Source organism: Chionomys nivalis, chromosome 24 (assembly GCF_950005125.1).
Source record: "Chionomys nivalis chromosome 24, mChiNiv1.1, whole genome shotgun sequence".
NCBI lineage: Eukaryota > Metazoa > Chordata > Mammalia > Rodentia > Cricetidae > Chionomys > Chionomys nivalis.
Genome location: NC_080109.1, coordinates 32365023 through 32387877, shown reverse-complemented (window position 1 = coordinate 32387877; position 22855 = coordinate 32365023). Strand labels below are relative to the sequence as shown.

At 38.5% G+C, this 22855-nt stretch overlaps 1 protein-coding gene across 3 annotated transcripts in view; it reads left to right on the top strand.

Moving 5' to 3' along the window:
• The window catches only part of Hspa4l (heat shock protein family A (Hsp70) member 4 like), a 50990-nt gene that overhangs the window by 7547 nt on the left and 20588 nt on the right, over positions 1-22855 (top strand). For all 3 annotated transcript variants that reach the window (XM_057757361.1, XM_057757359.1, XM_057757360.1), the window contains 10 exons: positions 1391-1531; positions 5190-5312; positions 8411-8510; positions 8836-8969; positions 12018-12262; positions 12398-12474; positions 12997-13148; positions 13680-13786; positions 16707-16840; positions 18928-19127. In XM_057757361.1, coding sequence (XP_057613344.1) covers positions 1391-1531; positions 5190-5312; positions 8411-8510; positions 8836-8969; positions 12018-12262; positions 12398-12474; positions 12997-13148; positions 13680-13786; positions 16707-16840; positions 18928-19127 — 1413 coding nt within the window. The remainder of the gene's footprint in view (positions 1-1390; positions 1532-5189; positions 5313-8410; positions 8511-8835; positions 8970-12017; positions 12263-12397; positions 12475-12996; positions 13149-13679; positions 13787-16706; positions 16841-18927; positions 19128-22855) is intronic.

Here is a 22855-nt window from a genome sequence, read left to right as displayed (position 1 = left end):
TCATATTTTGGTGTTTATAAGAGTTACTTTTTCTTTGTGTGTATCTGTGTGTCTGTTTGTGCATGTAGAGTTGTGGGGCAGTGCACACGAGGCCAGCAGAGAGTGGTGGGTGCTTTGGAGCTGGAGTCGCAGGCCTTGCCCGCCACCTGATGTGAGACCTGGGATCCAAACTCGGGTCTTCGTGACTGAGCAGCAAGGTCTCTCAGCCTCTGAGCCATCTTTCAAGCACCATCATATTTTGAGTGCTGTAAATTTAGCAGAAATAACCTTTATTTAAAGAAGTCTGTACTATTATTAATCTCCCATGAGTTAAATAGGCTGAGCACCCCTATGCATTCATCCAATGAGGGAAGTTCCAGATCTGTTTGAAGATCACTAAGAAAGCAGATACTGCATCTAAGTAGCAGTATATAGTTTGAACAAAACATTAGCTTGTCAAAATATTAGTCATTTACAGTTAATACTGTTGCTTAGCACTGTGCCTCATGGGAGGGATCTAAAATACTGATCTAGGGGTGATTCTTATCAATGGGAGCAATATATAAGACATCTCTCAAGAAAACAGCCACTGAGAAGAAAGGAAAATAAATGATTTGAAAACAATTTAAATAAAAACATAAAAAATGGGGAAAGGTTTGGAGAAATGTCTTAGCAGCTAAGAGCACACACTGCTCTTGCAGAGGACCAGAGTCAGCTTCCCAGCACTTACCAGTAACTTTACCTCTAGGAGATCAGAGTTCCTCTTTTGGCCTCTAAGAGCCCTGTGCTCATAGGCACCCACACCCCCCACAAGCACATAATTCAAAATAAAGTATTTTTAAGTGAAAGAAAACACAATATCAAACAAAATAATTTACTGCATATAAAGTGCTGAGAATGGGCTGGAAAGATGGCACAGTGGTTAAGAATACTGGCTGCCCCTCTGTTCCAGAGGACACAGGTTTGGTTCCAGCACCCATATGGTGCTTCATATAGGGCTGTAATTCCAGCTCCAGAGATTTGATGCCTTCTTCTGGCCTTATGAGGCACCAGACAGCCAAGTAGTGTACAGACATACATATAGGCAAAATACCCATTCACGTAAATTTTTTCAAAGTACTGAAAACAGAGATGATTTGTCAATAGATTTTCACTATATTGTTTGAAAAGTTTCAGGTTTTATATTGTCTCTTTCACTTATTTCTAGGAAAAGAAGAGAACTGCAAAGATAACACTTAAGATACATGCATGCTCACACTATAACTTTCTAATTGGACAACAAGAGAATGAATAAAGTAAAATTCTGAACTTGAGTATATGAGAATAGCAATTTGGTGGTTTTAAGTATTAGATTATTACCTTATTTTGCCTCATTAATTAATTGATAAATTCACATGTCTATTGCCAACAGATAGTTACAAACGTAAGAAATACAATTCATGGCTTCAAAAAGCTTCATGGGCGATCATTTGATGACCCCATTGTGCAAACGGAGAGAGTCAGGCTTCCCTATGAACTGCAGAAGATGCCCAATGGAAGTGCAGGAGTTAAGGTGAGCTTTGTGTTTGCAAGAGTACAGCTGTGCCCTTAAAGGAAAGAACAATGTGAGAATGTTACTGTTATAACCCGAAGTATAACTTTGTTTCTCAGACAGTACATTTGAGCATCTATCTGTTCTGGCTAATTTATTGTTAATTGTCACAAGTTATGGAAAGGGGGATCTTAAATTGAGAACGTGCCTCAATTATTGGCCTACAGGTAAGTCTGTAATACAGTCTTCTTAGTTAAAGAAGTGAGAAGATCTAGCCTGGTTTGGTTGTGCCACCCTGGGCAGATAGCAGTCCTGGGGCATAAGAAAACAAGGTGTGTAATCCATGAGGAGGAGAAAGCCAGTAAACAACGTTCCTCCATGGCTTCTGCATCAGTTCCTGCCTCCATGTTCCTGCTCTGCCTTCCCGGGATGGTGGACTACAGCTATAAGATGAACAGACCCTTTCCTCTCCGAGTTGGTTCAGTCATGGTGTTTTATCATAAATTGGGACAACACCTGCATGTTGGTCAAGTTTGTAGTAATTTTAGTGAATGCAAAACATTCTGTTGTAGATAGTAACTTTTAAAAACAGTGATTTTGTGTGAAATAAGAAGTGACTATCACTGGGAGAACGCCAGTAGATGAGACTGGTCGGGAGTGATGCAGAGCCATGTGCAACTTAGAAGAGTGCCCCTCCAAAGTAGTAGAGCTGCCAGCAGGCTTTCAGGTTTACAAGAATCTTGTCATATTTAGAAGTGAAGTGGTAAAACAAACTTTCTTCTAAGAAACGGGGTCTAGAAATTGGTCAGCACAACGAGTGAGATACTATAAACCACAGTCAGTGTATGGCTCAACAGTTCTACTCCTTACAAACCCCAGAGTTGAAAATATGTCCACAAAATTTCTGTACATGAATGTTCATAATATTAATGGTGTGATTTTTAGAAATAAAGTTATCCATTATGAGTTAGATGAAATACACCTATATAGTAAAATAGCATGCGATCATAAGAGAAAGTACTGATACATGCCACACTCTATTAAGCTCATTAGGATATTTTGATTTTACTCTTTAAAACAAAGCAAAAATGTTGAGGATTTATGTGGCTCGGTAGTCAAATACTTATCTCACAAGCACAAAGGCCTAAGTTTGGTTCCCAGCACTAGGGGAAAAAATCACGCATACACACACATGCAGAATAGATTGTGTGAATGGGCTGAGGAGAGTATGGGTTTTTGTTTGTTTTGTTTTTGTTTTTTTTTTTTTTGAGACAGGGTTTCTCCGTAGCTTTGAAGCCTGTCCTGGAACTAGGACAACAGGCAACAGGCATGCACACAGACATACGCAGGCAAAATACCAATACCCATGAAATATAATACAAAGTGATCTGAAGAACTTGCATAAAACAACTGCTTTGCTGTTGTTTGAGATAGGATTTCTCTGTGTAGACCTGGCTACCCTGGAAAAAAAAAATTTATGCCTAATCCCAGTCAGGCAGTAGTAGCGCACGCCTTTAATCCCAGTACTCAGGAGGCAAAGGCAGGTGGGTCTCTGTGAGTTCACTGTAACAGAGAAGCACTGTATTGAATATATATATATATATATATATATGAACTTTAGTGTAAGAACACTTTTTATTGTTTAAGTGTTTAAAAACACTTTTTATTGTTTTTATTGAGCTATACATTTTTCTCCATTCCCCCCTTCCTCCCTTATCCCCCATGTTCCCAATTTACTCAGGAGATCTTGTATTTTTCTCCTTCCTATGTAGATTCATGTATGTCTCTCTTAGGGTTATCTTTGTTGTTTAGGTTCTCTGGGGTTGTGGACTGTAGGATGGTTTTTCTTTGCTTTATGTCTAGAAGCTACTTATGAGTGAGTACATATTATATTTGTCTTTCTGGGTCTGGGTTACCTCACTCAATATGGTTTTTTCTACATCCATCCATTTGCCTGTAAATTTCAAGATATCATTTTTTAACCACTGTATAGTACTCCATTGTGTAAATTGCCACATTTTCTTTATCCATTCTTCAGTTGAGAGGCATCTAGTTTGTTTCCAGGGTCTAGCTATTATGAATAATGCTGCTATGAACATAGCTGAGCACATGTCCTTGTGGTATGATTGAGCTTTTAGTTGTATACCCAACAGCAGTATTGCTAGGTCTTGAGGTAGATTTTTTTCCTAATGTTTTTGAGAAATCGCCATAAGCAGCTGTTTAAATTTTCACTCCCACCCTTTACCCTACGTCTTCTCCAGTATAAGCTGGCATCACTGTTTTTGATCTTGGCCATTCTGACTGATGGAAGATGGAACTTCAGAGTTGTTTTGATTTGCATTTCTATGATAGGTAAAGATGTTGAGCATTTCCTTAAGTGTCTTTCAGCCATTTGAGATTCATCTGTTGAGAATTCTGTGTTTAGGTCTATATCCCATTTTTAATTGAATTATTTGTTATTTTAATGTCAAATTTCTTGAGTTCTTCGTATATTTTGGAATCAGTCCTCTGTTCCATGTGGGTTTGGTAAAGATCTTTTCCCAATCTGTAGGCTGCTGTTTTTTTTTTGTCTTATTGACCATGTCTTTTGCTTTACAGAAGCTTCTCAGTTTCAGGAGGTCCAGTTTATTAATGTTGCTATCAGTGTCTGTGCTACTGGGATTATATTTTGGAAGTGGACTCCTGTGCCAATGTGTTCAAGGCTACTTCCCACTTTCTCTTCTGTGAGGTTCAGTGTGGTTGGGTTTTTTTTTTTTGGTTTTTTTGTTTGTTTGTTTGTTTGTTTGTTTGTTTGTCTTTTGAGACAGGGTTTCTCTGTTGCTTTGGAGCCTGTCCTGGAACTAGCTCTTATAGACCAGGCTGGCCTCGAACTCACAAAGATCCACCTGCCTCTGCCTCCCAGGTGCTGGGATTAAAGGTGTGCACCACCACCGCCCAGCCAGTGTGGTTGTTTTTATGTTGAGGACTTTGATCTATTTGGACTTGAGTTTTGTGCGTGGTGATAGATATGAATCTATTTGCATTCTCTTGTATTTTAATACCCAGTTATACTAACACCATTTGTTGAATATGCTTTCTTTTTTTCCACTTTATATTTTTAGCTTCTTTGTCAAAAATCAGTGTTCATAGGTATATAGATTGATACAGATTAATAATTCGGATTCTTTCCCTCTATTTCAATGGTGTTATTAATTTCCTCTTTCCAAAACCATATGGCTGAAGCTTACATGTTAAGTCCAGGAGTACTAATTTTTAAGAATATTATTATTGTTGGTGGTGCATACCTCTAATCCCAGCACTTAGAAGGCAGATGCAGGTGGATCTCTGAGAGTTCAAGGCCAGCCTGGTCTACAAAGTGAGGTCCAGAACAGCCAGGACTGTTACACAGAAAAACGCTATCTCGAGGGGAAAACAAAAGAATTTTATCTTTTTTTCCTTCACTGTTTACATCATACTTGGAAAATTAATGATATAAATGAATGGTTTTTTTAGTGGGTGAGGACTCATGAGTTTAGAACTCTCTCCAAAGTAATGTTCTTATTGGTGTGGAGCTACACATGAGACTGCTCAGTGTTGCTGGTGACCCTCTGTAAGGAATGGACCGCTGTTTCCACTGCCGTGTGTGGTGTGCACACGCATTGTGTGAATAAGTGACTGAGTGTATCGATCTTGATTGTAGGTTCGGTACCTGGAGGAAGAGAGGCCCTTTGCAATTGAGCAAGTCACCGGAATGTTGTTGGCTAAACTTAAAGAGACCTCAGAAAATGCCCTCAAGAAGCCAGTGGCCGACTGTGTGATCTCGGTGAGCTCCAGGGTATTGACATCAAGGAAAAATGTTTTCTTTTTGTAATTTCTCTCTTTGGTCACAAAATAACTTACAGTGGCTTTACTTTTTTAAAAACCACCTCATTTAAAAACGACCTCATTAGGTCGACTTTCCTATAAACTCAGTTCTCATAATCAGTGAGCCTTCAAAAACCAGCGTGTGTTATATTTTCAGTGGCTGCTGCCCCTGCCACTTATGTTTCTCCCTAAGGAACAAGTGAGATGGCTCAGGCACTGGCCACCCGAGTTTGATCCCCAGGACCCACATGTGAAGTCTGACTCGTGAGGATCGTCCTCTGATTCTGCATGTGTGGTCCCTCCCACATGTGTACGCACACAAATCTATATAAAGATAGACGCCAAATGCATGCAATTTTAAAAACTTAAAAATATAATCTTCCTAGTAGCATTTAACTTCCCGATTTTAAATACTTTAATGTTTTAGGGAATAAATTAAAAATTCAAAGTTAGGGGTGTGAAGTTATAGGCAGGAATTTGAAATTATAGACGTTCTGTCTCAGGGGAAAAAAAAAACAGGTATTCTTTAAGGATCCTTTCTAAAATTCTTAATAAAATATTTAATTATTTGCCATGGCTTATCTCTTAAATATCATTGAATATTGTTAGCTTCTTTTTATCATATATTTTTTTACTTAGTGTGATTAAAGTTGCATAAATATTAATATTGCATAAAAAGAATTAGATTATTAACTTTTTGGTGAACTTAATTATTAAATATTTTCATTATTTAAATTTAATTGAAAGAAATGTAAGAGTTTAGTATTTTGCTTTGTAACCATTAGAAATAGCAGATAAGAGTGTTTACCATTAGCTAGGCACTGTGGTAATTTTATGTGTGTTAAGTCTGAGCTCCCCCACAAGGGTAGAGTATTACCTCCTCTTGTCCGTACTACAGAGAATCGAGGTACTTCATTCCCAAGAGTGTGCTTGCAACTCCTCCTCATGGTGCCACTTGGAATGCATGTGTGAGAGTGGTGCAGCTGTCATTAGGCCCGTCTCTCATGGCTGTAAGCAGTATGAGGATAGCTCTACTACTCTGTGGAGCTGTATCCACGAAAGTACTTGGTTCATAAATTGCCTCATGAATACTATACAAACCACATATATGAATTATAGATTTGTCAGAGAAGAATACTAATGTACAGGACCATAAGCACATCTAACAGTACACAGTAAAAACAGAGGCTACTACCTTAAAACTTAAATTTAAGCTGGGCATAGTGTCATGTGCCTTTAATCCCAGCACTCAGGAGGCAGTGGCAGATAAATCTCTGAGTTCAAGGTCAGACTGGTCTATTTAGTGAGTTCCAGGACAGCCAAGATATATAGTGAGAACCTGTCTAAATACATAAAAACAACAGCAAACAGAAGGCTTAAGTTGGAGGCTGGTGAGATATCTCTGAGTAAAGGCACTTGCCACTCAAACCTGATGATGTGCATTCAATCCTCTGAACTCGTGTGAAGGGAGAAGGAAAGAACTGCTTCCACAAAGTTGTTCTTTGACCTCTAAATACATGTTGTGGCATTGCACAACCCCACACACACATCATAGTAAAAGAAATATAAGCGGGGTATTGCTACTCAATACTCATCCTGGCATTCTGAGAATTTGAGGCAGGAAGACTGCACATCAGGCCATGAAGGCGTTGAGGAATATTCTACATTAATATATTCAATAGTTATCTTTAAAATTTTGGGGGCTAATATGGGTGATGGTGGCACATGCCTTTAATCCTAGCACTTGGGAGGCAGAGGCAGGTGGATTTCTGTGAGTTTGAGGCCACTGTAGTCTACAGAGCTAATTCTTGGACAGCCAAGGCTACACAAAGAAACCCTGTTAAAAAATTGGAGGTGGGGGTTAAATAAATAAATAAATTTTTGTACATTTTATAACTTCCTGCAATATATATTTTTCCTCCTTAGAAATATAACCATTTTAAAGAATTGGATTTCATCTTCTAGTTGTATATACATTCCACAGAAATGAAATTATGTTCTGTATAGCCATGTGTGTGTGTGGGGGTGGGTGGGTGGGTGCATGCCTGTTGTCTGTGTGGAGACAGTGTGCATGCCATGCCATAGAGACCAAAAGAAGGCCTCAGATTTCCTGGAACTCTTCAAGAGTAGCATGTGCTCTTAACCACTGAGCCATGCATGTCCTTTTTTAACATAATATACTATTCCATGACAGCGGAAATCTAGATGGTCTTAGGTACTTAGGATTCTATCATATGAGATATACTATATTACATATACTTAATTTCATTTTAATGGAGTCTTAGGGTTTTAATTTTTGTTATTAAAATGGACTAGTATTTTATTTATTAGCTTACTTTTTTTGAGACAGGTTCTTACTATGTAGCACTGGCTGACCTGGAATTAGCTATATAAAGAAGGCTGGCCTCAAACTCATAGAAATTCTCCTGATTCTGCCTCCCAAGTGCTGGGTTTAAAGGAGTGTACCACCATGCCCAGGACCAGTATTTTAATAGTCTAATATATTGGTCAAGTTTTCAATACTGTGTCAGAATACTGTAGGCAGGCTAACTTTGTAAGGAAAACTGGTTTATTTATCCCATTAGCTTTTGGAAGCTGAATTTAATAATGGGAAGCTATTAGTTTGTTTTGTGGTGAGAACATAACAGCATCATTGGCAAGAGTATGTATGAAGAAAAGACCAGATTGCCAAACAAGTGTCCAGACAGAAGTGAGGTCTACCATCCCTTCCTAGAGCATATCTCTCAGTTCATCTAAGCACCTTCAACCACTGTCCACCTCCACAAAGTCACACTGAGGACCAGCACCCGAGTCTTAGAGATAGCTGTCCAAACCACAGTAAACAGACTAACACTGGCTCCTTGAGGTAAACAGAACTGGGGAGCCTATAATACTAATTAGATTTGTGTTCAAACTCCAGATCCCATCTGTGTGGTACAGAAACTGCCAGACTTAAGAACCTACACTAGTACTTTACGTTGATTTAAAGTTGCGTGTTCTGTGGTTATTAGTAAAGTCTGTGGCACTGAGGCAGTAACTTGTGACTGTTCTTGCCAGATCCCAAGCTTTTTCACTGATGCTGAGAGAAGGTCCGTGATGGCGGCAGCTCAGGTTGCAGGCCTAAATTGTCTGAGGCTGATGAATGAAACCACTGCAGGTTGGTATGGCCACTTGAAAACTACCATCAGAAAACAGTTAGCAGCTTTTCTCTCTACAACTTTTTAAAACTCTGACGTCATTTATAATTTGTTGCTTTGAATACAGAATTTTGACAGAGGTGGAATTCACACTTGATCTTAAAGAATGACTACTGCTTTGACAACTGAGTAGGGAAAATAAAATGTTAAGTAATCTGTGAAAAGTTAAAATAGGTTGAATCTATTTTACTGTATTGTATATTAGAATGCCGTATAAACATAACTTTGTCTTGTTTTCCAAAGGACAGCTATACAAGAATTAACCTATTGTTTGTTCTTATACAGTGGCGCTGGCATATGGAATTTATAAACAGGATCTTCCCTCATTAGATGAGAAGCCAAGGAATGTTGTGTTTATTGACATGGGGCATTCTGCCTACCAGGTCTCTGTTTGTGCTTTTAACAAAGGAAAACTTAAAGTAAGTAACTCAATTACTTTCTATATATAACTTCGATGAATAAGAGCATACATTATGTAAAGAGCACACACCCTTAACAAGTGGGCTGAAGGTCTTATTCTGCCTCATATGTTAAAAACATAACCATTAAGGCAGGGCTGGAGAGATGGCTCAGCAGTTAAGAGTACTTGCTGTTCTTGCAGAGGACCAGGTTCAGTTCCTATCACCATGGGTGGTCCATAACCATCAGAAACTCCAGTTGCAGTGGCTCTGAGGCTCTCTTCTGACTTCCAAAGACACCAGGCATGCACGTGTTGCACATGTACACATGTAGGCAAAGCATTCATACACAAAAAATCGAAAACTATTCATTATACATCATACATATATATACATATACATATATTCTTAATTTTCCTTAACCTTAGGTTCTCTTTACTATTAACAACATCCTAGAAGTTACCTTTTTTTTAAAAAAAAAAAAAAGTGAAGCAGAGAGTTTATAGAGTATGAGTAAAGGAGCTTCTGACAAGGACATGGGTGACCCAAAGGCTCTGCATTATCACAAAGTCCACCCAGCAGCATGGTGACTGCAGAAGCCGCATCCTTGGAACTTCCTGTGAGACCTGTGGGCGACGTGACCTGTGGGACTTCTCCTGGGACTTTTGTAGATGTGAGATGCTTGAAATATGTGGCACTTAGTAGTTTCTGTGTTATATGTCTTTGGTTTTGTGTTCATCTATCAAGTGCACCCTTTGTTTTGTACTTTATGGTACTATAACAAAATTCTTATAATCAGAAAAACAAAGGAAATTTGTGATGAAATTATGGTATTTTTATATAAATTGACTTAATTCCTGGCTTCTTTTTTTTTTTTTTTTTTTTTTTTTGGATTTTCGAGACAGGGTTTCTCTGTAGCTTTTGGTTCCTGTCCTGGAACTAGCTCTTGTAGACCAGGCTGGCCTCGAACTCACAGAGATCTACCTGCCTCTGCCTCCCGAGTGCTGGGATTAAAGGCATGCGCCACCACCGCCCAGCCTGGCCTCTATTCTTAAATATTAGCTTAGTAACAAAAGTGGATTTTTCCCTTCTTTTTCTACTTTAAATGTAGTTTTCTAGCCATTTGTCATCACTGAGTCCTGTTGAAGTCTGATAAAGACTGTGGCGCTGATTCTTAAGTAAACACACCCTTGCATTATCACATGGAAGGATGATTTTGTATTTCATGCTGGACAGCACTGGACCCTATGGAATGTGTGCATTTGTAGAATGTATGTGAGTCTGTTGGGATAATGCCATTAATAGTACTTGCATCTTAATGTGGTGTCCCATCTTAGAAGAAACTGCCAAGGAACCATGCCTACAGAAGCATAACTCCCTAATCATAAGGGTAAGTGGCCATTTTTTCACAAGGAGAGGGGATAGATATCCTGGAGTTGTCTGACTTACTGGCCTACACACAGCAGCTAACTGGTAGTCTGGTGAGGAGCAAATTATTCTCTTTTTCTGTTTCCATTTTTACTTGCTGGTGTATGTCTTTGTTTTACATTATTGTAAAAAATAAGTAGGTTTTCTTAAAGATCATAGCCAAAGGCTTAAGTACTAATCTGGAAATTGAATGGTTACATAATAATACTGTTGATCCAGTTTTTTGATCTCTTATCTTGGATGTTTTGCTCTTGTGTGCACTTAGCACTTAAAACTGCTGTTTGTCCTTAAACTTCATTTGGGGTTCAGTATATTAGAGAGCCAATGAATGTAAGCTAATGAAATTTTAGTTGTCACTCAGTTATTTCAAAATTAGAATTGTCCTTCTAGTTGTGTTATAGAGTTGTGTAGCTATAGAGCAGATAACAAAGAGGAGGGGGCTATTTGAGTCAGGTACAAGTAATAATTTATCTCAACATTTGGCACCCAGTGATTTGAAAAGTTCTTTTGGAGGCCTTTGCTTTTACAATTTTAGAGAGGTTTTTTTTACTTTTGGCTTCCGGTTTTGTATTTTGTTTGTGGTGGTTTGAATGCAAATGGCTCTCAGAGGCTTATTGTTTAAATGTTTGATCTCCAGTTGGTAGAACTGTTTGGGAAGGATTAGGAGGGTGGCTTTGTTGGAGAAAGTCACTGAGGGTGAGCTTTGAGGTTTCAAAAGCCTATGCCATTCTCAATTTGTGCTCTTCTCACATTCTCCCTCTCTTCCTCCTTCCCTCCCTTATGTTTGTTTGTGAGTCAGAATGTAAACTCCCAGCAACTGCTCTGATGCCATGCTTGCCTACCTGCGGCCATGGTCCTTGCCATGGTGGTTATCGGCTCTAACCCTCTCCTAACGAGAGCTTCGCACAGAGTGGAAGCAGCCTAAGAAAGAGAAATCTGTCAAAGACACCAAAGCTGAAAAGGCAGAGCCATCTATGTACTTTGACATGAGATGTTGACTTACAGGATTTGGAAATTGCCCTGATGTATTTTGTTCCTGCTTTCGCCCAGTATTTCCTTACTATGTCTCCCTTTTGGAATGGCAATATATATTCTGTGCCATTATTTGTTGGAAGTATGTAATTTGCTTTTTATTTTACAGGGGGTTACAATTAAGAGATTGCCTTGAATCTCAGAAGAGACTTGGGACTTTTAAACTGTGAAAAACTAGGGGACTTTTGATGTTGGATCAAATGTATTTTGCTTTATGATATGGCCAGAAGCCTATAGGGTCTAGGAAATGGAATGCTGTGGTTTGAATGAGAACAGCACCATAGACTTCAATGTTTGCATACTTGTCAGTTGATTGAACTGTTTGAGAAGGAGTGGGAGGTGAGGCCTTGTTGGAGGAGGTGTGTCACTGTCAGCTCTCTCTGTCTTGTGGTGTGTCTCAAGATAAAATACCTCAGCCTCTTCTGTACCTGCTTGCCTGCTGCCATGCTTGATGCCTTGATGATCATGGACTCATCCTCTGAAACTATAAGCCCAAAATTAAATGTTTTCTTTTATAAGGTGTCTTGTTCATGGTGTTTTGTCAACAATAAAAAAGTAACTAAGACACTGTATATTGGAAAACTTAATTATTTTCTTTCAACTAAACAGGTGTTGGCTACTACCTTTGACCCATATCTGGGTGGCAGGAACTTTGATGAGGCTTTAGTGGACTACTTTTGTGATGAATTCAAGACCAAATATAAGATCAATGTCAAGGAGAACTCTCGGGCCTTGTTGAGGCTGTATCAGGAGTGTGAGAAGCTGAAGAAGCTGATGAGTGCAAATGCGTCAGATCTTCCTTTGAACATCGAGTGCTTCATGAACGACCTGGATGTTTCTAGTAAGATGAACAGGTATCGTGTGTTCGCTTGGAAGAGCACTTGCTGATTTTCCCTTTGGGTCATGTTGGGATTTTCCCTAGTTCTGTTGTTTTAGAGGGTGTCTTCAACTTTTCTTCCCCAAAATGATTTTTATTTCATTTTCTACAGGGCTCAGTTTGAACAGTTGTGTGCTTCCCTCTTGGCCAGGGTTGAACCACCTTTAAAAGCAGTAATGGACCAAGCTAGTAAGTGGAAATGACCAAGTTCTTTAAAAGTTTTGTGTTTTTCATTTTTAAAAAGAAATTACAGTTTATTCACTCGTAGAACAAGACCCTAGAATTCCCGCTTTCTGAGCATTTCCTTGCTTATAATGTTGTTTATATCATGAAAAAGCTAACTATATTTTGGGATATTTAAGTGATTACGGAAGACTTTAGTAGGACATTAAATTAGAAATCGGTGTAATTGCTGTCTTGAAGATAACTTTTAGAATAGTTTTAGTAAAGTTAGAAGTGGAAATTAGAGAGGTGGTAACTACTGGAGAGCTTCAAAGCTTCTGAGTTGTGTCCTTGTCGCTGATGTCTGGACCACAGTGGTGTCACACACACAGTGTTAGAGTTTGCCTTTTCCATAGTTACTGGGTTTTTTTTAACCTTCTTGTGAGCACATAAAAAAAATCCACTGACATATAAAGTACGCTCTAACAACTAGTATGTACAAGTTTTGAAGACTTTTCATTCTTTCACTGAAATATGTTTTACTTCCAGACTTACAACGTGAAGACATAAACAGCATAGAAATCGTAGGAGGGGCCACTCGGATTCCTGCAGTCAAGGAGCAGGTCACCAGGTTTTTTCTGAAAGACATCAGTACCACCCTAAATGCTGATGAAGCTGTCGCCAGAGGATGTGCTTTGCAGGTTAGAACTACTTAGTATGTAGTTTGTACAGTGTCTGTGGCAGGCCTCTCATCTGCCCAATCACCCCATCAGTATGCTGAAAGAAAACTGAAGTAGTCCTTGTAGGTCTGTCTATCTCTTTCTCTCCTCCCCGGTCACATATGCTCTGTGTCTGTGTGTGTGTGTGTCTGTGTGTGTGTGTACCTACCTCAGCCACAGAAGTGCTGGGATTAAAGGCATGCACCACCATGCCTGATTTCTCTTGTACTTTTAAACTATAATAAGATAATATATTTATGTACTAAAAACTGAATTCTTGAGATTATGTACATTAATAATTCCTTTTGGAAATTTAAAGCTGTTCTTAGATTAGCTTTTATAAAATCACACAAAATACATGGACCCTTTAAATTTTCTTTTGTCATTACTAAAATGTAACAAATTTTTAAATCCTAACAATTTTTACTATAAAGACATTACTAAGCAATTTAATTATGGTTAACCTAGAATGTGATATGTACTTACTCATTTAAGTACATTTCTTACTTTCAGTGTGCAATCCTCTCACCAGCATTTAAAGTGCGGGAATTTTCCATAACAGACCTTGTTCCCTATTCAGTCACATTAAGGTGGAAGACTTCTTTTGAAGAAGGGACTGGGTAAGTTATTTTTTAAATCTTAATTATATTTTATCATAAATATTCAACCAATCAAATATGCTTTTTCTAACTTAGAGGAATTTGTGCTCCTTAAAATTTTGTTAAATGTGGGTCTGGAGAGATGACTCAGTGGTTAAGAGCACTGACTGCTCTTCTAGAGGACCCAGGTTCAATTCCCAGCAACCACATGGCATCTCACAACTGTCTGTAGCTCCTGTTCCAGGGGATCCAACAACCTCACACAGACATTTTTACAATCAAAACACCCGTGTAACATAAAATACAAATAAATAATTTTAAAAATTGTTAAATGTGTTGAATAGTATTAGAGAAAAAAGACTAACAAAATAACGGACAAACCATGATGGGCATGTTTGTTAATTCACATTAGCCATTTTTAGCAGCTAATGTATCTGACCATACCTGTTCTTTGAGTCTTCATAAACAAAGTGCATAAATCAGCTGTGGAGCCTCCAGTACAATTTGCTTTTGAAAAAGATACTACATAGGACTTTCCCATGACAGCAGACAGTGACTACTGCAACAGTTGAATATGCCATCGTAAATCACCAAAGCACTAGGAAAATTACATTTTGCTATTTTTAGTGGTGTTTAGAAACATTGGTATACATATAACAATGTTTAGGTATGTTTGCTATATCTATAAAATAGCAGAGTAGAATTTCTTAGCCAGAGCACAAGTACCCGTTTTGTCTCAAAACTAGCAAATTAGTGTTTAGTACAATATCTAAAAAGATTCCTTAGATTGCTATTAACACAAGATTACACATATTTTATTCAGTTTTCTCCTATACTATTAAATTTAACATGATTATTGTAAACAAAAGCAGATTTTTTTTCTCCCTGATAATATGACTCATTTGGTAGAACATGTGTCTGGCATGTACAAACTCATGGGTTCCGTCTTCATTACCACATAAATAGTGTGTTGGAGCATGCCTGTAACCCTACCACTCAGGTGGTAGAGAAAGGAGGATCAAAGTTCAGTGTACTTAGCAACATAGAACATTGAAGGCCAACATGGGCTACAGGAGACCTTGTCTAAAATGAGAAAACAAATAATGCTTTTATTACTATATAATAAAAATGTTTTTATTTATAATAAAATATTTTATTATATATTAAGAATATAATATAAATTATATTTTGTGCTTTTGTTGACATTTACGTTGTTTCTGTAAATTGGCCAACATGTAAGTAGCTTGCTTCCCTACCAAATTTAAAAAAATTGTATTTTACTTGCCTCTCTTTTAGAAATGGCTTATACAATGAACAAAATTGTATCTACATTGTGAACTTGCTTTTGTTCTGTGTTCTGTATGTCATTATTGATAGAAACTGAATTGCTTGTATAAATTTCAAAACTACAGACTACCAACCTGTGCTGGCTAGATTCATGTCAGCTTGACATAGACTGCAGTCATCTGAGAGGATGGAACGTCAATCGAGAAAATGCCTGCATAAGATCAGGCTGTGGCCAGCCTATAGAGCATTTTCTTAATTAGAGATTGATGGGGAAGGGCCCAACCCATTGTGGGTGGTGTCTTCCCTGGGCTGGTGATCTTGGATTTCATTATATAGCAGACTGAACAAGCCCTATGTGAGCCACTAAGCAGCAACCCTCCATGGCCGCTGCATCAGCTCCTGCCTCGGAGTTCCTGAAGTGCTTGAGTTTCTGTCCGGACTTTTGTTTTGTTTTGTTTTGTTTTTGTTTTTCGAGACAGGGTTTCTCTGTAGTTTTGGGGCCTGTCCTGGAACTAGCTCTTGTAGACCAGGCTGGTCTCGAACTCAGAGATCCGCCTGCCTCTGCCTCCCGAGTGCTGGGATTAAAGGCGTGCGCCACCACCGCCCGGACTGTCCTGACTTTTTTGATGATAAACTGATGTGGAAGTGTAAACTGGATAAACCCTTTGTTCCCCAACTTTGTTTTTGTCATGCTTCACCACAGCAATAGAAACCCTAACAAAGACACAACTATACGAATGCCTTGCAGAGTATTTGGATGGCTGTTTTAATCTTAGTTTAAGTCGAGAACTTCTCTAGAGTTCAGTTTCACTTAACTATGTAAGTAAGAAAAATCTCAAGATACAGAGAGAGCCAAGCTTAAAAACACATGCGGCAGTGACCGCAGTAAGAACAGTGAAGCATTAGTAGGCTCCTGACAGCTAGGAAGACAAGTTTCATGTGTGTATTTGAAGTACGTGAGTGACTGAAGTGGTACAATGATATTATATAATAAACACCCATAAACAATAGTCACAAGCATTCCTGTTATGTTCTTTAAGAAATAGAGATCACTACAAGTTTAAAACTTCCTGCTTTAGGTAGAAGAAAACACTATAAACAGGCATAAGATGAACAACTGGAATATGATTAAAACGAGAGACTTTCTGTTTTAGGAAGTACATACTGGAGCATTTGCAATAATAACATGAGCATGTCACTTTCAGGCTGTTTAGTAAAAATGCACAGATATAACATGTGCATTCAAATGACAAGACAAGGCAAAGGACAGTAGCAAGTCTACGTACCTGACACACAGATACTCTTTGTACTGTTCTATATCTGTATCCTTCTGTAAGTTTATTTCCAAAGAAGAGTACTTAACGGGGGCTGTAATTCAAAGGGCTGCATATGGTCAAGTGTTTGCCTTGTCCTTCCTACATGTGACGTCACAATATGCATATTCTCAATTTTTTTCTCTTAGTGTACAGCAATCAATTGTTAGACATTCTGAAAGCCTTCATCTGTAAACTTGTTGAAAATAGAAAAAATCCATAGATGTTTTTCCTTACATATGTTCTTCTTTGCAATTGCTGCTCATGAATTAAGAGTGAAGTATATTCTGACATTGGGTTCCCAGGCAACCTGTTTAAGTGTCTTTTCTGCTGCACTTTAGGGAATGTGAAGTCTTCTCTAAGAACCATCCTGCCCCATTCTCAAAGGTCATAACTTTCCACAAGAAGGAACCATTTGAACTAGAAGCATTTTATACTAATTTGCATGAAGTGCCTTATCCTGATCCAAGAATTGGTAAGACAACAAAAAATTTAAGTTTTTAAGCATTTAATAAACAATTTATACCTAGGTGTGGTGGCTCATGCCTTTAACCCCAGCACTTGGGAAGCAGAGGCAGATGGATTTCTGAGTTCAAGACCAGTTTTGTATACAGAACTAGTTCCAGGTAAACCAAGGTTACACAAAGAAGCTCTGTCTCAAAAAACAACAAAATAAATAAATAATATATAAAATTAAGTAAGCAAAAATTAACCTTTCATTTAAATTAGTCCAGATTTTAAAGAAATTTGTACTTTTTTGTAACTATGAGCTTTTTCATGCTTAGTTTATTATTTCTAGAAAAATAACATCTTTAAATAGTCCTAATTTGTTTTGGCTTCTATATTTTTATTAGTGCGTCATTTTCACAAGATGATGGGTTTCATTATGACATTTTCCTCTTGGTGTGTATATGCATACATGCAGTGTGCTTTGAGCATGTGCACCCTTGTCATCCTCTCCTCTCTCTCTGCCCCTCCTCGCTCTCTCCCCAAGCAGTCCTACTTCTGTTTTCATTGGCTCTGTATGCTAGGTGTTCTAAAATTGGCCTGGAAAATTTGTGTCAAGGTTGTCTAATGGAAAATACTTTTAGGCAAATTGTATTTGTATTATTAACGTGACTGTGTAACTCTGAAACTGTATTGTTGAGTGATACGGAAGAGCAAATAGGGAATTATGATGTCAGTTTTATCTGTTTGTGTTTAAATGATAAGATACAAAACATGATTTTTATAATATTTAAAAGAAATTTTTATTTTTTTTGTATTAGTAGACTGAAAAGGAGAAAATAAACTTTGGAAGTAATTACCAAAGCAATAGAAGTCGCTGCAAGTTATACTAGTCTTTATGACTGCTACAGGTCCACCAGCTAGATGGCCTCAGCAACAGATGTTTATAGTTCTCACTGGGAGCGAGAGCTCTGAACTGAGCCGTAGAAACTGTGTTTCTGGCTGGCCCGAAGGTAGTGAGTTATCCCAGTCAGTTACAGATTGAACCCCTGGTCTTCATTTCCCATCTTCTCACTGCTGCACTGACTAGTCTTAATAAGAAAGGGCTGTAAAGGAAGAGTCTGCTCAAGGTCCCTTTCCTTGCTTTGTAGTTGCCATCTTCATAGTCACATGGCATTCTCATATAGGTGTATAGGACTTTTTCTAATTATCTCCTTTGATAAGGAAACCAGTCTTCAATTTAATAATCCTTAAAATAAAAACAAGGCAAAAACAGAAATAAAAACCTATCTACCAACATTGTCTATCAGTTGTGAAGTACTGCTTGGAACATAGAATGAACGTTGGGGAACAACATAACCAGTAAAAATGTTAGTCATACTTGTTCACTGGCCTGTCTTAACTTTTGGCCTATTAGTCTCTCTTTAGCTGATACCACTAATTTGGGCATAGGAGAATTTATTTTTAATGTTTGGAAGTGCTTTATTCATGAACAATAATGATTACTTATAAAAATTATAGCAAAGCTTATATATATATATATAGATAGATAGATAGATAGATAGATAGATAGATAGATAGATAGATATAGTTTTTTAATTCAGAAATTAGATCTTGTTATTTTGGCTTTTGATTGTAAGTTAATTAAATCATTTACAGGCTTTTGAATCAAATCAAATTGTCCTTAGTTTAAGATCCTAGTTCTTGCTTTGGCAAGATAGCTCAGTGTGATGAAGGCACTTGCCACCAAGCCTGATGACCTGTGTTTAATCTCCCAGAAGACTCCCACGGTAGAAGAAAAGAAGAGCTCCTGAAAGTTGTCTCTGACCTCCACACTCACATGGTGGCATATATGTGTGTGTGCACATGCACATGATAAATATGTAAATAGTAACATCACCTTTTTCCTAGAAAACTACTGACTGTGTGAGTCTTCACAGCAGCTTTGCTAATACTGCAAAGAGAGTAATCTGATCACAGCACTTGTTCCATAGCGATCATCCAGAATTTAATCATATTTTTACGTGTGCCTTAAAGATGATGATTAAGTTGTTAAAACCCTAAATGAGTTTGATCTGATGTTCATACACTAATCAAAGCTTTTTTCCCCCTAAGGAAACTTCACTATTCAGAATGTTTTCCCACAGTCTGATGGTGATAGTTCTAAGGTAAAAGTTAAAGTTCGTATTAACATCCATGGAATCTTCAGTGTGGCCAGTGCATCAGTGGTTGAGAAGCAGAATCTGGAAGGCGATCACAATGAGGCTCCAATGGAAACAGAAGCTTCATCTAAGACTGAAAACAAAGATGATGCAGTAAGTAGAACTCTTGATCCCAGCTTCCTCTCCCCTGGGATCATGACAGCACCCCAGTGATGAGTACCTTCTTTCCCAAGGTTAGCCTTGGGGTTTCTTCTGTAGGGCCTCGTCTTTATAACCATACTAATGAAGACTTGGTTTAAGGAATGGTCTACACCATGTCTTGTAATGCACTTCACAGGGGCCAAGGCATCTTTCCTAGCTTATGTGGAACATGTAAGTTTTGAAATCCATTGTTAAATTCTTTAAAACATGCATATGTATAGCTAGATAAAACTAGGAGTAACTTTTAAACTAAACACATATTTTTGTTGTTCTTTGTAGACAGAGTCTCACTTTGTAGACCAAGTGTCCTCAAATTCATAGATATCCACCCGTCTCTGCCTCCTGGCATTGTGGGATTAAAGGCGTGCTTCTTAAAATATTTTAGGGTTTAGTTGTAAAACATCTGTGGCATTTAAACAAAGGGATATGCTGTGTCTCCAGTGACGTTCAAATGCAATTGCTGTACATTATGAAAGATTTATAAGACATTGAATTCACTGCTGGTGCACTGTAGAGGAAAGAGTTTTGGGAAACTCTGAGACAAATTCTCATGGTACTCAGACTGTCCTTAAACTCTCTATGTAGGTGAGACCAGATGAAGTCCTGATCCTCCTGATTCTACGTCTAGACTGCTAGAATTACAGGTGTGCACACTTGTCTCTGTGCTCAGCTCAGGGGGAGCTTGGTTCTATTCACTTACAGAAAAAGTTAACCTTTTTATGTGCACAGTCTGTATGTTATTGTCAATTGCATTTATCAGGTTTTTTAGCCACATTTGGAGGAACTCCCAAGTCCTTCTCTATATTTGTTCATTCAAGAATGGGTTTTCAGGGCTGGGTTAGTAAATGCTTCTTACAACATGAAGACCTGTATTCAAACCCAGAACCCAGATTTTAAAAGCTGAGCTTGATGGTACTGGATTAGTCTGGAGAGGAAAGACAGAATCAACTTGGGCCTTGCCACCTAGCCTAGCCTACTTGTTGAATTGAATCCAGTGAGAAACCCTGGTTTTTTTTTTTTAAAGTAAGTGGCACCAGAGGAATGATACATCCAACTAAAAGTGTGTGCACGCATGTGCACACACACACACACAGACATACATACACACAGTGGGTAGTTTATGCTTATAATCCTGGCAATGGCACTCAGGAGAAGGAATTTTGCAGAAAGCTTAAAATTGGCCTTGACTACAGAAGAAAATGTGGGGTGAGAGCTGGAGGGAGCTCAGTGAGTGAGCACTGGCCACTCTGCGAGCACCCACAGGGCGATTCTACACCTCTCTACAAGGACCCCATGTCCTCTTCTAGCCTCCTTAAGTACAAGACATGCAAGTTGTGCGCAGACATCATGCAGGCAAAACACTTAGATATACAAAATAATAAAAGTGTTTTTAAACTATTGGGGAAGGTCTCCAAGAAGAAACAGTAGGGGGTACCATTAGCTACTTTGGAAGCTGAAGTGGAAAGGTTGCTTAAACCCATACCTGAGGGACATTAGGAAGGACCCATTTCAAAAGGAGGAGTAGTTATCTTTTTACAGGACAATTTTCCCCTTCTTTGGAAGTGACCTGTTTTTATCCTTTCTTCTTGATTGATCAAAGGTGTTCTTTTAGCTTAAAATATGTGAATTATGGCCCATGGTATTTTCCCATGTAGCAATTTTTTAATGATAAACTGATTGGCTTCGTATTAGCTCTTATAACTTATATTAGCTCTTATAACTTATATTAGCTCTTGTAACTTATATTCTTATCTATGTTAGCCACATGGCTTGGTACCTTTTTCAGTGGGACAGGTCACATTCTGCTTCTTTAGTGTCTGGGCAGGACTGCAGAGGAATGGGCTTCCTCCTTCCCAGAATTCTTGTGATCTCATTAACCCGCCTGTACTTCCTGTCTGGTTGTCCCACCCATACTTCCTGCCTGGCTACTGGCCAATCAGTGTTTGTTTAAAACATAATTGACAGAATATAGAATTGTCCCACACCACTTCTCCCTCTTTTTTTTTTAAACAAAGGAAAATAGTCCATTTTGGGGAAATGCGGGTGTAGTATTCCAGGCTACTTCCTGCTGGTTGGGGGTGCTAATAATCTTATGGGGACCTAAAGAAAATTTTAAATTATGATCAAGTCCTGACTAGAGTATCCTGTGAGTCTTTATCATCTCAGGCAGCAGTCTTGAACCTGTTATGTTCTGGATGTAGAACTCTGACATCCAGACCATCTGTTTCTACCAGAGATTTCTTGGGTGGTTTTCCTTGATCAAACCTGATTATTCTTAACTCAGAATGAATCCATAGCCTCTCATTTCCTGTGAAAACAAAAGGAAAATCTCTTTTCCAAAGTAACATACCTTTTGACTTCAATTTGGAAGTCAAGGTATTTTCAAAATACCTATCTTGGATTAATTCAGCAGCATTTATAAGCAAATATCTTTTAGCAGCTGTTGCTCCTTCCTCAGCATTCAAACAATTCAAAGAGAGCATAATAACATACAGTATCCAGATTCTCTATGTATTTTCCATCTTTGTGTGATTTTACTTTAACCTGTATTTCTTTTATTTTTACTTTTACTTTTTGAGACAAGTTCTCTGTATATCTTTGGCTGTCCTGGAACTCCCTCTGTAGACCAGGCTGTCTTTGAACTCACAGAGATCCACCTGCATCTGCCCCCCAAGTGCTGGGATTAAAGGCGTGCACCACCACACCTTGAATTCACAGAAGTCTATCTACCTCCCAAGCATTGGGATTAAGGACGTGTGCCACCATGCCTTGAACTCACAGAGGTTTGTCTGCCTCTGTCTATCAAGTGTTGGGATTAAAGGCGTGTACCACCTCTTTCTTTTTTATTTTGAGGACTTTAACCTCTTTCTTTACTCTCCCAAGCTTGCATATATTTTTAACACACTGTAAACCATTTAGAGGTTTTCTTTGTCTTTGAATCTCTCTTTACTGTATCTCTCTTTTTATGACCACAGGAGTCTTTAATTTGCTAAGCAATATAAAGAGGATTAAAGCCGTGGCTTTGACGGCTAGATCCAGCCCATTTCTTAGCTTTCTGAGATTTCAGCCTCATGGCAGAGGTACCGGCTGTAGCCACGTTTATTGCCACAACTCTATGGCATTTCAGGTCCCTGCCAGCAAGCAAGCTGCAGCAGTGTGCTCACAAACCACACTTAAATGCTCCGTAGTCAGACTGCCTGCCTGAAAGAGTCAGAGTTTGCACTGGCAGGATGGCCCAGAAAGCCAGCATTTTAAAATGATGCAGCTTTTTTCCTGTTACAGCTGAAAACCAAAAAGCATGCAGTCAGCTTTTATCAACACCATTTAAGTGTTTCATGGCAGGACTTCTTAAAGAGCGGCAGGATTTTGCAGCTAAAACTGAGTCAGGAAGCCTCTCTTAAATGAGAGCACTTTCCTCTAGCAGATCCTAGAAATTACTGCAATCAAGAAGCCATGCTTTATTCTTTTCTGTCTAGAATTACTTTCCAAGCTCTCTCAGGTTTTATGTGTATGCAGTTGTCCACGTGGGTGCCATTTATAACATGTGGGCCTGCTTGTTGGTGTTTCTGTCCTGCCTAGTTCCAACAGCCGGTAAGCCCCAAAGAAATTATACAGAGGTCTATATTTATGATAAACTGATTGGCCCATTAGCTCAGGCTTCATATTAGTTCTTATAACTT